This window comes from Orbicella franksi, chromosome 9 (assembly GCF_964199315.1).
Source record: "Orbicella franksi chromosome 9, jaOrbFran1.1, whole genome shotgun sequence".
Taxonomy (NCBI): Eukaryota; Metazoa; Cnidaria; class Anthozoa; order Scleractinia; family Merulinidae; genus Orbicella; species Orbicella franksi.
The window spans coordinates 10,750,244-10,764,674 of NC_138153.1; the positions used below are offsets into that span (position 1 = coordinate 10,750,244).

A 14,431-nucleotide genomic window follows, 5' to 3' on the forward strand; every position below is an offset into this window, starting at 1 on the left:
ACCCAGCTGCTATCCCAAAAGTGGGAACTGTTTTCAAAGTGCCTAGATCTTTTTGAAAGACAAGTCATGGAACTTCTGTTTCGCCTGCGATTCACATTAAAAACAGTGGCCGCGGCAGATTATCATGCTCGGATTTTCAGTGGAACAATGCTTTTAGCTTCGTTTTGTGATCATTAATTATAAATCAACGTTGTTAAAGCCGTAACTGACCGTTTTCAAAGCCAATTTGTGAAATTCTAATTAAAGTTTCAACTGTTTGCAATTACTGAAAAAAGACTTTAAATATTTTGTGGTCTAAAATATACAAGATATCTACAATATGTGGAAATGACACTTTTATTAAAGAATTATGTCAAACAGCTCGCTTGATATCCAAACAAATCCTTGGAAAAAAATAACGGATAAAATTAAAAATGGCACGTTTTGTTCCATTCTGATATTACCAGAGTAGAAACAAAAGCATGAAAATAAATCCCGCATGAGTCCAGTCTGCAGATTCAAACACAGATTATGGGATGTGGCCTCCATGTAAATTAGTACGGGTAAGAAAGGGAACATAATCAAGTAAATATTTTTAGCATTCTGACAATGGGATTTATTTTCGGGAAAGAATCGTAAGAAATGAAATAATATCAAGACATTGTCTGACTCGAAAGCAAGTACGCAATTATTTTAATTTTACTGATCGAGAAAGCTGAATATGAAATTCTGATGAATACAATCATCTAGTCAACTGCTTTTTAAATAGCTTTTTTAACCTTTGAGGGAGAGGCGTTTAATTTCAACTTGCTTTTGTGGACTGCATCTAAAATTTATCTATTAGTGCCTAAAGCAAGTCAACAAACAAGAATTCAATGTAAATATATTTACAAAAATGGCAAATATTTTGGCAGGTCTGTACACAACGTCAATACAACTACAAGCAGTATTTAATCTACAATTTTTTTAAAATTTCTTCCCAGGCAGATGCACAATCTCAGTGGTTAGATGTTCGCGGCTCGGGAAGTCTTCCTGTTTTGTCAGAGCAACTTTACATTCAGATTCATATTTAGCGGTTTTGCATTACCTTGAAGAGAACGGTCCTTATAGGAGTTTCGAGAATATAACAAGAAAAAGTGATTGGAAAAACAATCGTGAAACGTCGGCGGAGACAAGAATGGAAAACAACACCACCGCACCACCCCCTCCTAGACAACCTCCTCTACCCCCAGAGTTGGTATCTCTCGTCCAGACGGTAGATATGACTTATTTGATATCGGGGATTTATCTCTCGCTTATTGCTATTATGACGATATTTGGCAATGGTCTGCTGCTTCTGGCGATAATCACAGACCCGTTCAAGTCGTTCCGGACACCCACCACGCTGTTTGTCGTTGGTCTAGCCGTGGCAGACTTCCTCACCGGCGCTGTTGTGGATCCATTGACTGCATTCCTCAATATTGCTACTTACTTGCAGCTCCACCGTGATCCGGGCATGACAAAGGTGTTTGACAATTGCGTGAAGGTTAACATTTACGTATCGTTTATCACGATGAACGCGTCCTTTTTGATGCTACTCGCGCTAACGTTTTGTCAGTATCTGGCGATTTCGTTTCCACACAAACACCGTGCTTTTGTTACTCGTCTGAGTGCCATGGTCACGCTGGTTGTGGTAACAATATATTCTGTTCTATTCTCGCTTCTCCCTGAATTCAGAGTCCCTCGAAGATTGAAACTGGAAATCGACACGCATTTGAACACGAATGCGGTGGTGATTATTCTGATTCTAACCTATCTGCTTCTCTACCTGGCTTATCGAGTGCATCTCAAACGGGTCAGCGGATTGGACCAAAACGATGCTGCGCGAAATCGAAGAAGAGAACAGGAACGCGAATTTACTGCAGTCAATCTGCTGTTAGTCACGTTTTTTCTCATCTTTACTCTACCCTCAATGATCTTTTGGAATCTTCGACTGTATAAGTTTTACGACATTCAATCACTATCCTATGACCAAAGACTCCGACTTAACCTTGCGAGGACGCTTATTTTTGATGTTCTTGTCATGAAGTTCGCCCTGGACCCTTGCATTTACGCCTGGAGATTGTCCAAATACCGCCAGGCAATCAAGAAGATCCTTAAGTGCGGTCGGGATCCTCGCGTTGACGTGAGCAACTCGACGGATGCATCGTCACGAGTTATTTCAACATACGCTGAAGGCGGAGAAGGAATGGGTCGAGGACGTGCTCGGACCAGCTCTACCCTGGTGCCCCTTAATTCACCCCAGCAACAATCCTCGGCTCTTGAAGGCTAATTGTCGGAAATATATCTGCCCGATTCCCACGATCGGAGAACTTCGGTAGAAAAACAAGAAACAAATAATGTAAGACAAACTATATTAAAGTGACAACAACAGCGGCAGCTATCTGATTAAATAGGAGCAAAAGGAACCGAAAAGCTAGTGTAATATACCTCATGATTAGCTTACATTACAACATGTACGTTTTTCTCCCGTTGGCAGCGGCAGCGGCTTCAACCGCGGAAAGACTGGTAAAGACTCTTTGTTGCAACATCTTCTCAAGGCGATGACGTTTTGATTAAATAATTTACGAAAATCGCTAGATAAGTTCTTAGCTATTAGCTGATACAAAAACAAATTGCTAACATAATGTGGCCTTATAATGTGGCCTTAATCAATTGCCACTGACAAAAAAATACCGCAATACTGACGTGCGTACAAGGTACTTTGAACCCATTTATAATATCTGCCAACGAAGTCAAGGAAGATCATTCCAAACGTAGCAAGGTAGTTTAATTAAATTTGCATCTAAAACGCTCATTTACTGATCAATTCAAGTAAATTTCGCCACCAATTCGCCAATTTACAAAATTTTAACAAAATGGTCACGTGGCATGTTACATCATCAGAAAGATTTAACTTAATAAATAAGGCGAGAGAGAACACCGAGTTTTATAACCAGGGACAATTTCGGCTTGGTTAAATGAATACAGAAAATATTTAAGTCTTATTAACCGAGCTGGAGGTCTGTATGGGAGAATCTTGACCGAGGTCGTGAGTACCGACCGAACGCAGTGAGGTCTGTACACACGACCGAGGTCAAGATTCTCCCACACACGACCGACTTAGCTCGGTTAATAAGATGTTTATTATATGGCAAAGAAGAAAACTTTAATTCGTTTAAGGTGGCCGAACACAGTTGTTGCTCGCGCTTTTGCTGATGCAATTCAGCGCGCGCACAAGGATTGCAAAAAAACAAACATGCCGTCAATATAGCCTGCGTTGCAGTCGGACGTGTCATAGAATCCCCGATATAGTCCGTCTGCGAAACGGCTCTCAAAAGCTTGTTCTGATCTCCCGCATGGATACACGGATCTGTGTATCCATTTCTGATTGGCTAGTTTCTTACACGCCTTTTGATTGGTCATATTCTTGCGAAATATATCACGCAATGCTAACAATAGAGTGACAGGCCTACACAACTCCTATCCAACGTGTATTAATAAATAGCCGCTTTGAAAGTTTTGCTCGAACTAGTGTGTCTTTTAGGATCTGCCCCTTTTGTATGATACGATAGGGGGATCTTTGAATATTTTGCTAAGCAATAATCCTGTGTTTTTAGGAGGACATTTCCAGAGTAGAGTCGTTAGAGGTCATAGGTCTGTGTGGTTTCCGTTGTTGACACCTCTGTTTTTTGCCACGTGCTATTTTTTTTTTTTTGGCTCATTTGTACTGCAGGATATGTTTTAAGCTCTGTAAATGTTAGATCTGGAGGGACAAAGTTTGAAATATTCCGCGAACATGTTGGTTACTTGCATTTTGTATTCATATTATTATGCCGGGCCCGGCTGTTTGATTAACTGTTGCACGTAATGCTGCTGCTGCTGCTTATCACGGTTGTCATATTTATCTTTGTCCGGCTTCGCCAGAGAATATAGTCTTCCATAAGCGATCACAATGGCGATATTACAACGAGAACACTGGAACCACGAGGCTTTTCGAACAGAGCATCGGCAGCGATCGGAAGGCACTGGAAAATCAAAGATTTACCGTAGCCCGTCGGCAAATTTACAAAAATATTTTGACCTCCCAGAAATTTGCGAAGCGAGTTTTCCTGTTCAGGTAGAAGATTATCGATTTCAAACTGCTCTCTCATGGATTTGAACGCTTTTTGCCAATCTTCCTCTGTTATTGCAGACATCTTATTTCCAACTCGAAGTAGATGTACAAATGCTCTTGGGAAACCCGCACACAATTATTTTCAGCATTACGTGATAGTTGCGTGATCGCTTTCGCAAGAATTATTCAATCAGAAAGTGCGTAAGAAACTAGCCAATCAAAAATGGATAAACAAACGGCGGGATATCAGAACAAGCTTTTGGGAACCGTTGCGCAGACGGACTATACCGGCGGTTTAGACTGTCTGCGACGCAGGCTACGTCAGAGCGATCATTTTATTCACTCAACACCCGCAGTATCTGTGCTATTTTTTTCTATAATTTAACGCAGTGTATTGATGGCTTTAGTCTTTTATTACAAAGATATGTTAGAAAAGGTAACGATGCAAAGAACCCAGCAATTCTCAGCTTTTTCTTTGTTACCGAAAGAACCCAGTTAAGGTCATTCCTCACTTTTGCATTGCGCATCCTTACTGCGCATAATTTTTGGCGTCATTAGCGCGCGCTCATGCACGCGCATATTGAAAACATGACGGATTTGCCTTGATATTGAGCGCTTTCAGTTGAAAAATGGCTCTAGCTCACCAACGAGCACGGGCACCCCAATTTTTTTTCCAGTCATTGTATTCAACTAATCATAAGCTTTGCGTGAGAAAAGACTGATCTAAATTCTATTGCTGAAAATTTAATAAATAAGAAAAATAGCAGATACACTGTGGTCTTTTCTATTTTGCAGTCGGTAACCACGTCAAGAAATTTAGTTCAAATTTTAATCGAGGATTTAGCTTTTTGTCTGAATCAAACTTAAAATGTTTAGTTGTGTCCGACACAATGTATTGACTGTAGTTTAATGCGTTTTCTTATGAGTATGGGCTCACAAAGATTTTACAATTACTGGGAATGCGTTTTTATAATAAGCATTAAATAATGCCAAAATGGAGCATTTTCAATGCCTCACTGCTCCTTAAAGTTATCATATGACAAATATTCAGTGGACAAAGTTTGAACAAAAATCTATTGTCACTTTTATTTCAGAGGAATTACCTTAAACGCAGCGCATGCGTAATAAGTCAAAAAATTGCGATTGAATGAAAAATTGCACTCTCGGAAATACGCCTATTTCTCGAGAAACACTCATTAGAATTTCACGAAATTAGGCACGAAAATACTTTAGGAAATAAGTAACTGGGGTATTAAAAATAATTGAATTTTAACAAAGGAAATTTTAGATATTCCAGTGAACCTTCAACAAGGGATAATTAAAGATCTCTCTGTTAAATTATTAGCAAAATGGTATTAACTTGTGAGAATCGTTACATGCTTGTTACAGGCAAAGTATAAAGAAAATCTAATGACTAGATTTTCTACAAATAAACAAAACCGATTTTAAAGGCCTGTTTATATTTATTCATGTTGCCATGGAAACGGCACATACGTCAGCTTAACCATGCTTAACCTTGTGTTGTTAATTTGCTTGCTGCCATTTTTGGCGACCGAGGGATCAAGGGTTTTAGAGAAAAAGGTGAATGACACACAGGTATCAAAAACTGTGTTCAGCCACCTTAATGTAACTGGTTTGCTGACATTTTACTTGCAAACGGCGATGAGCTTAACATAAACCTGCCGAAATTTGCTCGTCCTCTTTACTTTTTTCTTGTCATCAGGCTTTTTGGCACTTCTATAAATTATTGAGAAGAAAATAATAGAAAATGGTGAGCATTTTTGTATTTTAGTTTGCTACTTTTTCAACGCAAAATGAAACCGGTCTAGATGCCGGTCTAGATGGGAAAATCTAGACCGCGGTCAATATCGATTTCAGCCAGTCAAATTCGTGAATTCGGTAGTTCCCAGTCCTTGTGAGACATAGCCATGTAATAAACAGAAATATAAACTGCTAGGGGCTGCGTAATACAGGAGTTAAAGGAGAGCTTACATTTTAATCTGCAACCTTTGCAGCAGAATCTGCTAAATTATATACAGAGCACTAATACAACTGGCTGTTAGCTTCCAGTTCGGTTTTTTTCTTTGGTTGCCTCGGCTTGCATTGTCTTGTTTATCAGTAGCGTATAAAGTTGTTTGGAAATTCATTTGTTGGCTACTGCTTGACTATCAGCGCAGTGTGCTCGGTACAACCTGTGCTAGCTGTTGACTGTGACGTCGACACCTATTCTTGATTTGAGTTCGGTGTGCACTCGTACAGCTTTCACTCAGCCACGCTCGGAATACATCCTTTCGACTTTTCTGGGAGAAATAGGTAAAAAAAAAAAAGAATCAGCTTCAATCTCTTTAAGAACTGACATCAATTTCTGCTTCATCTAGCTTTTCAGCTTATGTAAGAACAGATGATTTGCTCTTACGCATGTACGTACAACGTGCCGTTTCCAGAGACAGCGATCCTTCTGGTCAGCCCAAATATGGTCTGGAAGCCTGACATGCGCGTGGGACATTTTCAAAAGTTCTTCACACCACGCGGTTTGTCAGTGGGCATAATCAACTGGTGACGAATTAAATTGGGAGATAATTTCACGAACGCATTCGTGTTTCTTCAACTAGATCCAGAGGATATCTAGAGAGAAACACAGAAAATGTTTCCTTTTCCTATTACTTAAGAAGAACTCAACATCTGAGTATGTAACAAGTATTTTATTGCTGTAGTGGGATCACTTACATGCCTCTTTTTCTATGTGCCTTAATATACAATACAATAGAATTTCTTACTTTGTTCTTCTTAGAACAAATTTCTGCCTGAGCATATTGCTGGTATTTTAATGAAGTGCAATCTGAATACACGACTTCAGAATCTGTTGCGATGCCATCAGACGTACCTTGGTCTCCCAATGTGAGATTATCTTTACCTGTGGCGTTAATGAGATCTGTCTCTCTCTCGCCGGATGTGCTGCGGAGACAATGTCAATCTTAGTAGCAGGTAATGCAGGCCTGGCCAGTCTTTGTGTTGGCATTGATGGTTCTACGTACGCCAGAATATTGACGCACGACGAAAAACATTCGTCGTGCGTCAATATTCCAGCGCACATAAAAAGATAAAGTTAAAAAAGTAGGCAGCCCCAGGGAAATGACACAATCCAAGTTATCGGCCTCGTCGATAACTCTGCTCACTATCTCTGTTGACCGTCCTCTGGGTAGAAAAGGGAAGCCCTTCTACAGGGACAGGCCACAACACTCACGTTTCAAGTCGACACGTCTTCTGCCCGGATTTTATAAAATTATGAAATGCACTGTTGAAACCGTCGTTGCAGACCATCCATGCGAAAAATAATTCAGAAGGAAGATGTATCCATTCTTATGGTATTGCTCCTCCTGAGACATGTCATAAAATTATCACTGAATGTTTTCTTATTTAAATAGAACTTACCCCTATTTTCCATGTTTTTCAAACTCAAATGTCACGTCATCCCCAATCAGCATAAATGGTGCCCAGTTTCGAACCTTCGCAAAGCCGTTACCTCTCATCCATTTCATGGCCTGGTGAAGAGATTCACTGACACTCTTCCCACGAACAAGATGCTCATAGAAACGACACATCAGCTGCTCAGTTGCACTGTCCTTAATTGCCCAAAGTGCCACCAGTACTGACCGTGCACCAGATCCCAAGAACGCTCGAGCGATTCCAATAACTCCCTCGGCTCTGATCTGGCCACGTGCACTATGACAGCAGCTAAGTACAACTAATTTAGCTCGGAGTTGAACTTTTGCAATGTCAGGTATCGTCAATAGGTATTCATCCTCTTTTGGAATCTTATTACTAGAGCGTATGGGAGATAGGGCAATTTCTCCTCTTTCGGCATTGCCATGCGCAGCAAAATGAACCAGACCTACTGAAGGTAATCTTTCAAGTACTGCCTGCTTTGTGGCTAGCTGTCCTATCAAAGGCTGAATGCCCAGCAGTCGCCCAATCATGGCTGCTTCATTTCCTGCACAAGGTAACCTAGAAAAGTATTTTTTGCTTCCCTTATAACGTACTCTACCAACATCTGGATTCCCCAACACGAGCGCACCAGTCTGACTGTGATAGTCCGCAGGACTGCCCTGAATGGGCTTGAGAGTCGTCAAAGAGGGAACGATGCGAATTCTGAAAGTCTCGGATAAATACTTTCCGTCTTTGTCAGTTAATGCCGCAAATGGAACAATGATGATTTCGCGCTCCTGCAGTAAGTCAGCTACAGAATCGAGGAACATTCTGTAACACAAAGAAAGGCTTGATTCGGGATTTTGGCTCTCTTCATCATCACCTTCTTCAAGTCGCAAAGCCGCGCGGCGCTCTTCTTTGCATGACTTCAGCTCTCGCACAATGGCATTTAAAGATCGATCTTCGCAATCCTCCTCAGGTAAAACACCAAAACTTCGCAAACTTTTAGCAAAGAATTCATCTAAACTGTCAAGTAATTCTTTTTTACCAATGTGCTCGTCTACTCGTACTGCTCGAAAATGAATGGCACCGCTTGTTTTGAGAACCCACAAAAACAAAAGTTGAGCAGAATAAGAAATGTAAAGGCAGGGACAGTTACTTTCTTTGGTCATAATATTCTCAATGCCAATCCATGACTTTGGGTTAGCTGAGATTTGCCATTCAACTGAGTACTGAGTCGTCATCAAGTCTGTTAAGGCTCTAGCTCGTGCCAGCTCTAGAACATAAAGAGCATTCTTGGGATTTCCAGTAAAACAGAACAATAAACAAAGATTCCTGTAAATAAAATCATGAGCGTCTGAAAACGATATTTTAAATTGATCATTTTCTCTTAGAAAATCACGCAAACTTTCGCTTTTGTCCAAACTCAAGAGCAGAAGGTCAAACGCCCCCTGGATCTTTCCTTGAGACACCGTTAGCATAGTAAGGTTCCCAAGAAATGTAATCTCTTTGTCGAGGTCTCCAATGTCTCGAGTAACTGAAAGCCCCTTCTCAAGATAAACTTCAGCCATATCGTATTCACCAAGAGAATAAAACACAGTTCCTAAGTTTCCGTAATCTGCTGCCTCTCCTCCTCTGTAACTAATTTCTATTCTGATCGCTAGTGCTTTCTCAAGATGTTCTTTAGCTTTGTCATATTCACCAAGAGATTGGTACATAATTCCTAAGTTTCCATAATCTGCTGCTTCTCCTACTCTGTCACCGATTTCAGTTCTTATCGCAAGTGCTATCCCAAGATATTCTTTAGCTTTTTCATATTCACCAAGAGATTTAAACATAATTCCCAGGTTTCCGTAATCTGCTGCTTCTCCTGCTCTGTCACCAATTTCTATTCTGATCTCAAGTGCTTTCTTAGTATATTTTTTGGCTTTGTCATATTCACCAACAGAGATCAACACAGTTCCTAAGTTTCCATAAGTTGCTGCTTCTTTTGCTCTGTCACCAATTTCTATTCCGATCGAAAGTGCTTTCTCAACATATTCTTTAGCTTTGTCATATTCACCAAGTGATTGAAACACAGTTCCCAAGTTTCCGTAATCTGCTGCTTCTCCTGCTCTGTCACCAATTTCTATTCTGATCGCAAGTGCTTTCTCAAGATATTCTTTAGCTTTGTTACAGTCACCGAGAGATTGAAACACAGTTCCCAAGTTTCCGTAATCTGCTGCTTCTCCTGCTCTGTCACCAATTTCCATTCTGATCTCAAGTGCTTTCTCAAGATATTCTTTAGCTTTGTCACGTTCACCAGGAGATTTAAACATAATTCCCAGGTTTCCGTAATCTGCTGCTTCTCCTGCTCTGTCACCAGTTTCTATTCTGATCTCAAGTGCTTTCTTAGTATATGTTTTGGCTTTGTCATATTCACCAACAGAGATCAACACAGTTCCTAAGTTTCCATAAGTTGCTGCTTCTTTTGCTCTGTCACCAATTTCTATTCCGATCGAAAGTGCTTTCTCAACATATTCTTTAGCTTTGTCATATTCACCAAGAGATTGAAACACAGTTCCCAAGTTTCCGTAATCTGCTGCTTCTCCTGCTCTGTCACCAATTTCTATTCTGATCGCAAGTGCTCTTTCAAGATATTCTTTAGCTTTGTTATAGTCACCGAGAGATCGAAACACAATTCCCAAGTTTCCATAATCTGCTGCTTCTCCTGCTCTGTCACCAATTTCCATTCTGATCGCAAGTGCTTTCTCAATATGTTCTTTAGCTTTGTCATATTTACTAACAGATGTAAATATAGTTCCTAAGTTTCCATGACAGCATGCTTCCCCTTCTCTCTCCCCAATTTCTGTTTTGATGGCTAGGGCTCTCTTATGGTACTCTGTAGCTTTGTCATGTTCATCAAGATGTTGAAACACAACTCCTAAGTTTCCGCGACAGCTTGCTTCTCCGTTTCTATCGCCAGTTTCTAATGTCATGGCAAGTGCTTCTTTTAGATATTCTTTAGCTCTGTCATATTTACCAAGGGATTTACACACAGCTCCTAAGTTTCCGCAACAGCTTGCTTCACCTTTCCTGTCCCCAATTTCTATTGTAATAGCTAGTGCTCTCTCAAGATATTCTATTGCTTTGTCATATTCACCGAGATAGTAGGACATCGTTCCAAACCCCACATAAACATGTGCTTCCCCATTTTTGTCACCGTTTTCTCGCATGATGCCCATCCCTCTCTTGTAAAGTTCTCTTACTTCTGCGAATCTAAAGTGTTGTTCACAAATGTTGGCCAGAGTTAACGTAAGATTCCCTTCTTCCGCTATTTCAGCACACTCACGGTAAATTTCAAGAAGTTTCAAGCTATAGTTTTTTGTATTTGTGTCATCAAGGACGAACCAATACACCGTGAACATCATTCTATATATAGCAACGTTAACTGAATTGAAAATTTGTTCTTCTTTTTTCAGCACTTCGCTGTTTAGGACAATCAAACATTCTTCGCAGACCTCAATAATGGCTTTGAGACCACGGCCAGTGTTGAGAAGGAAGATAGCAACTGCCAAGCCAACAAAAATGGCTCGCAAAATGTCTTGTCTTCTATGTTATTCATGGCTTCTGCGTCTCCAAACCATGCAAATTGATAACCTGACGAATTAAGCCTTATGTTAATTTAGAATAAAATCACACGCTTTAGCCTTTTCCCGCCTAGGTATACAAATTAGTGCCTTCAAATTTAATCGGCCAGGGGTTAACCCTGCTATAGACAATAGCACCCAGTCTATGTGGAAGCAGAAATACAGTTCTAGTCGGTTAACGCTACGTAAACCAATATAAGCTCTTGCACTTAAAGCGCAACTCAGACTTAACCTCACCTTGTGTTATCATTATTAAGAAACCCCCGAAAGAAATGTCACCGTTAAGAATATTAGAGTCCTAAATCCACTCGTTAGCACGAGAACATAAAAGGTGTTCAAATGTTTCATGACGGTGGAGTTAGTTGTCCTGTTATAGCCTGCGTGCAGGCTCTAGGGTCTGGGTTTTGCACTCAAGCGTTGCTTTCTGTCTTTGCGAGCTAGCGAGTTTTAGTTCAAACCTGATTTTTTTTTTTCAGGCTTTAATTTCGCAGCCGCTTAAGTTGTATATAACTGCGATGTCTCTGCATGTTTCTCCACAGTTCAAATATATGATCTTTCATATATTCATTGCAAAGGAGAACACTGTAGTTAATCGCCATGACATTTAATGAATTTTTTACCTACCAGTTTTTGGAGACAGATCAAAGTTAACCATTAACCGGACCTCGATTTCATGCTGTGTTTCCCGGTAGTCTTGGCAAGCTGCGACACGCGAGGCGCAGGAAAGCGATCACAATCGGATCAAAATGGCGAGAAAGACTCGAAAGGAAAGGTTCGTTAATACTTAAATCGGAAGGAAATCGAATCTCACTATATATTTTTTTGGTAGAATCTCTCCAGATTTTTTTCCCGTGGTATTCAGATTTCCCTTTATCAGGGGTTGATTGGTCTGCAATAGTTTCAATGATTGTTAACACATGTCGTGCGTAATTGTTTCGTCTCCTGGATGAAAATTGTTGAGTATCGCAGTTTCCCAGTGTTTAAGAAATGCAGCAATCAAGCGCGCGTAATTCTGTAAAAAAGGTTTCGGGGCAGCTGCAGTGTCAGCTTTATACAAATTGATTTGTGCAAAACAGAGAAAAAAAATTCTAAGGTGTGTTTTTGCTAACTTCTTGTTGGAATTAGACTTTCAGTTTCCTGTAACAGAACGGCTGACGTGCTTTAAAGACAAATGAAGCGCCTTTTAGAAGAAAAACTAATAATTCTTGCCCTATTATATTTCTTCATTCCCATTCTCGTGACAAGAGAAACCATTTGCGATTAATCCTCGTGTTGTGATTTTATGAGAATCGAAACTATATTTTATTCTCAATTGAGAGGGCGAACAATATATGATTAGCCATTTACAACGGTAGAGTTGCCTTTGAAAAGTGAAAGCTTCGAAACACTCAGGTGTTCTGCGAAATTCCTGGATAAAAAATGATCTAATCACGCATGCGCTTAGGGTAAGGGGATGGTTTTAAAATATAGCGAGATATAGATGATACCTTGGTTGAAACATACATTGGAAAATGCACTATTCGGCAAGCGAGATGCGGGACGCTTCCGGGTTAAAATGGCGGGATACGGAATGAAGAAACAGCAAATCGAGCTTCCTCTGTGAACTCCACTCTGCTTTGAGTTTGCGACTGCTACACTTTATTCTCAGCTGGTTAACATAATGTCCACAAAATAAAAGACGCGTCAGTAAAGTTCGTATTGGAAAGCGTCGAAAGCGAAATCAACGAAACATTCGACGTCCTCGACATATTTCGCGAAATTCCGAGATCAATTGCAGAATACGGAATGAAAAACAACATTTTTTTATTCCTCAGTAGACTCCACAGTTTATGGAAGAACGGACATTACATGTCGCTCAAAGACCACGCCTATAGAGGCCACGTAACATAGAACCGTCTTGATCGATATCATTAGTTGCTATCTTCAGCGCACTGTACGGCTCGCTCCCATAGCGGGGTAGTGCAATAGGCCCGGATGTAAATTATCTAGTTTGATGAGCTGTCGACACGCGATAGTTCTTGCGAACAGAATCGAACAAAGTCTTACTTAGGCGGCTTACGACGTGATCGAGTTCGAGGTTGATTAGTACGCAGTGTTGCGTGTGAAAAACGTCCCAAAACTGATTTAGTTTTCGTCTGTAATAAGGCCAGTATGTACGGAACGTTTGGGTATTTTTGAATTAATATGGTAAATTCTGTCACTATACTATTTCTAATATCATAAGTTAAGGTTTCGCAAGACATTTTAGAACGAAAAGAAGCGATATTAAAATCGAGTCATCAAAATGGAGTCATCGAAACGTTGTTCGATCTTAATATTGCTCCTTCTCGTTCTTAACTGTTTCATCACTTTTCTCAAGTCTAAAAATAAATCTACGTACCAGTGGTAGACATTCTCTTGTTATCCCTTGTGTTAATACCACTAGATATGACCTGCACTCTCTACCTTACTATGGAAGTAAACTATGGAACTCCCTCCCCAATACCACCAGGTCACTGCCAACAGTTGCAGCTTTCAAATCGACAATTTGTAATTTAGAATTTGACGCTGACTGCTGTCCCTTCTGTAGACAGTTGTAGATGGTTTAATGCCATTGCATTAATTACGTTAATGTACATATTGTAATTTTATATACTTATTTTATTATTCCATATCCATCCTATTTTATTTATTCATTTCTTCATTTTCTCGAAGATATTAGCAATTTTGCTATTTTAAATTCAGGTGAAATAAAGGTCATTGTATTGTATTGTACTGTATCGTATAAAGTAGTCACAGCTACTTTGACAATGTTATGACGAATTTCATGATCAATAACAGGACAGACGCATGAAAAACTGACGTCAATTTGTTAAATAGATTTTCTTTCGAACTTCAAGTTACCTGTCGGCTGCTTACATCAAGAGAACGTAAATTTTGAAATAAAAAAAGGGGATCGTTTAGGAGCAGGGGGACCTTCAATAAACCCCATAATTCCTTAAATAATCTGCTTTCAGAAACGTTTGTATTTGAACCATTCACTTTACGCTTTGTGAGAGCAGAAAAATGGGGGAAAAGTTAAGTGAGAAAAACATCAATAGATGTACTGCATCATTGTTAAGGAACAACTTGATGTGCGTTTCATGATAAAGGCGCCCACATTTAGCTGACAGGCATTCAATATGTTCCAGGCACGCAGTGTTCTTAAGAGCACATATTATTTTTTGTGAGTGCTAGCTATGTTTTATTTTCAGTGATAGCTTTTTACTCTGCAATAGAAATT

General features: G+C 39.9%; 1 protein-coding gene and 1 pseudogene across 1 annotated transcript; one reads left to right on the plus strand and one right to left on the minus strand.

Moving 5' to 3' along the window:
• The first annotated feature begins 389 nt into the window (after nucleotides 1-389).
• Nucleotides 390-4,604, plus strand: LOC145498376 (uncharacterized). Its single transcript, XM_081478301.1, has one exon. The coding sequence runs from the start codon at nucleotides 1,157-1,159 to the stop codon at nucleotides 2,288-2,290; it is 1,134 nt and encodes a 377-aa protein (XP_081334427.1). The 5' UTR covers nucleotides 390-1,156; the 3' UTR covers nucleotides 2,291-4,604.
• A 1,418-nt stretch (nucleotides 4,605-6,022) lies between these two features.
• Nucleotides 6,023-11,293, minus strand: LOC145497131 (uncharacterized; annotated as a pseudogene).
• Between the last annotated feature and the right edge of the window lie 3,138 nt (nucleotides 11,294-14,431).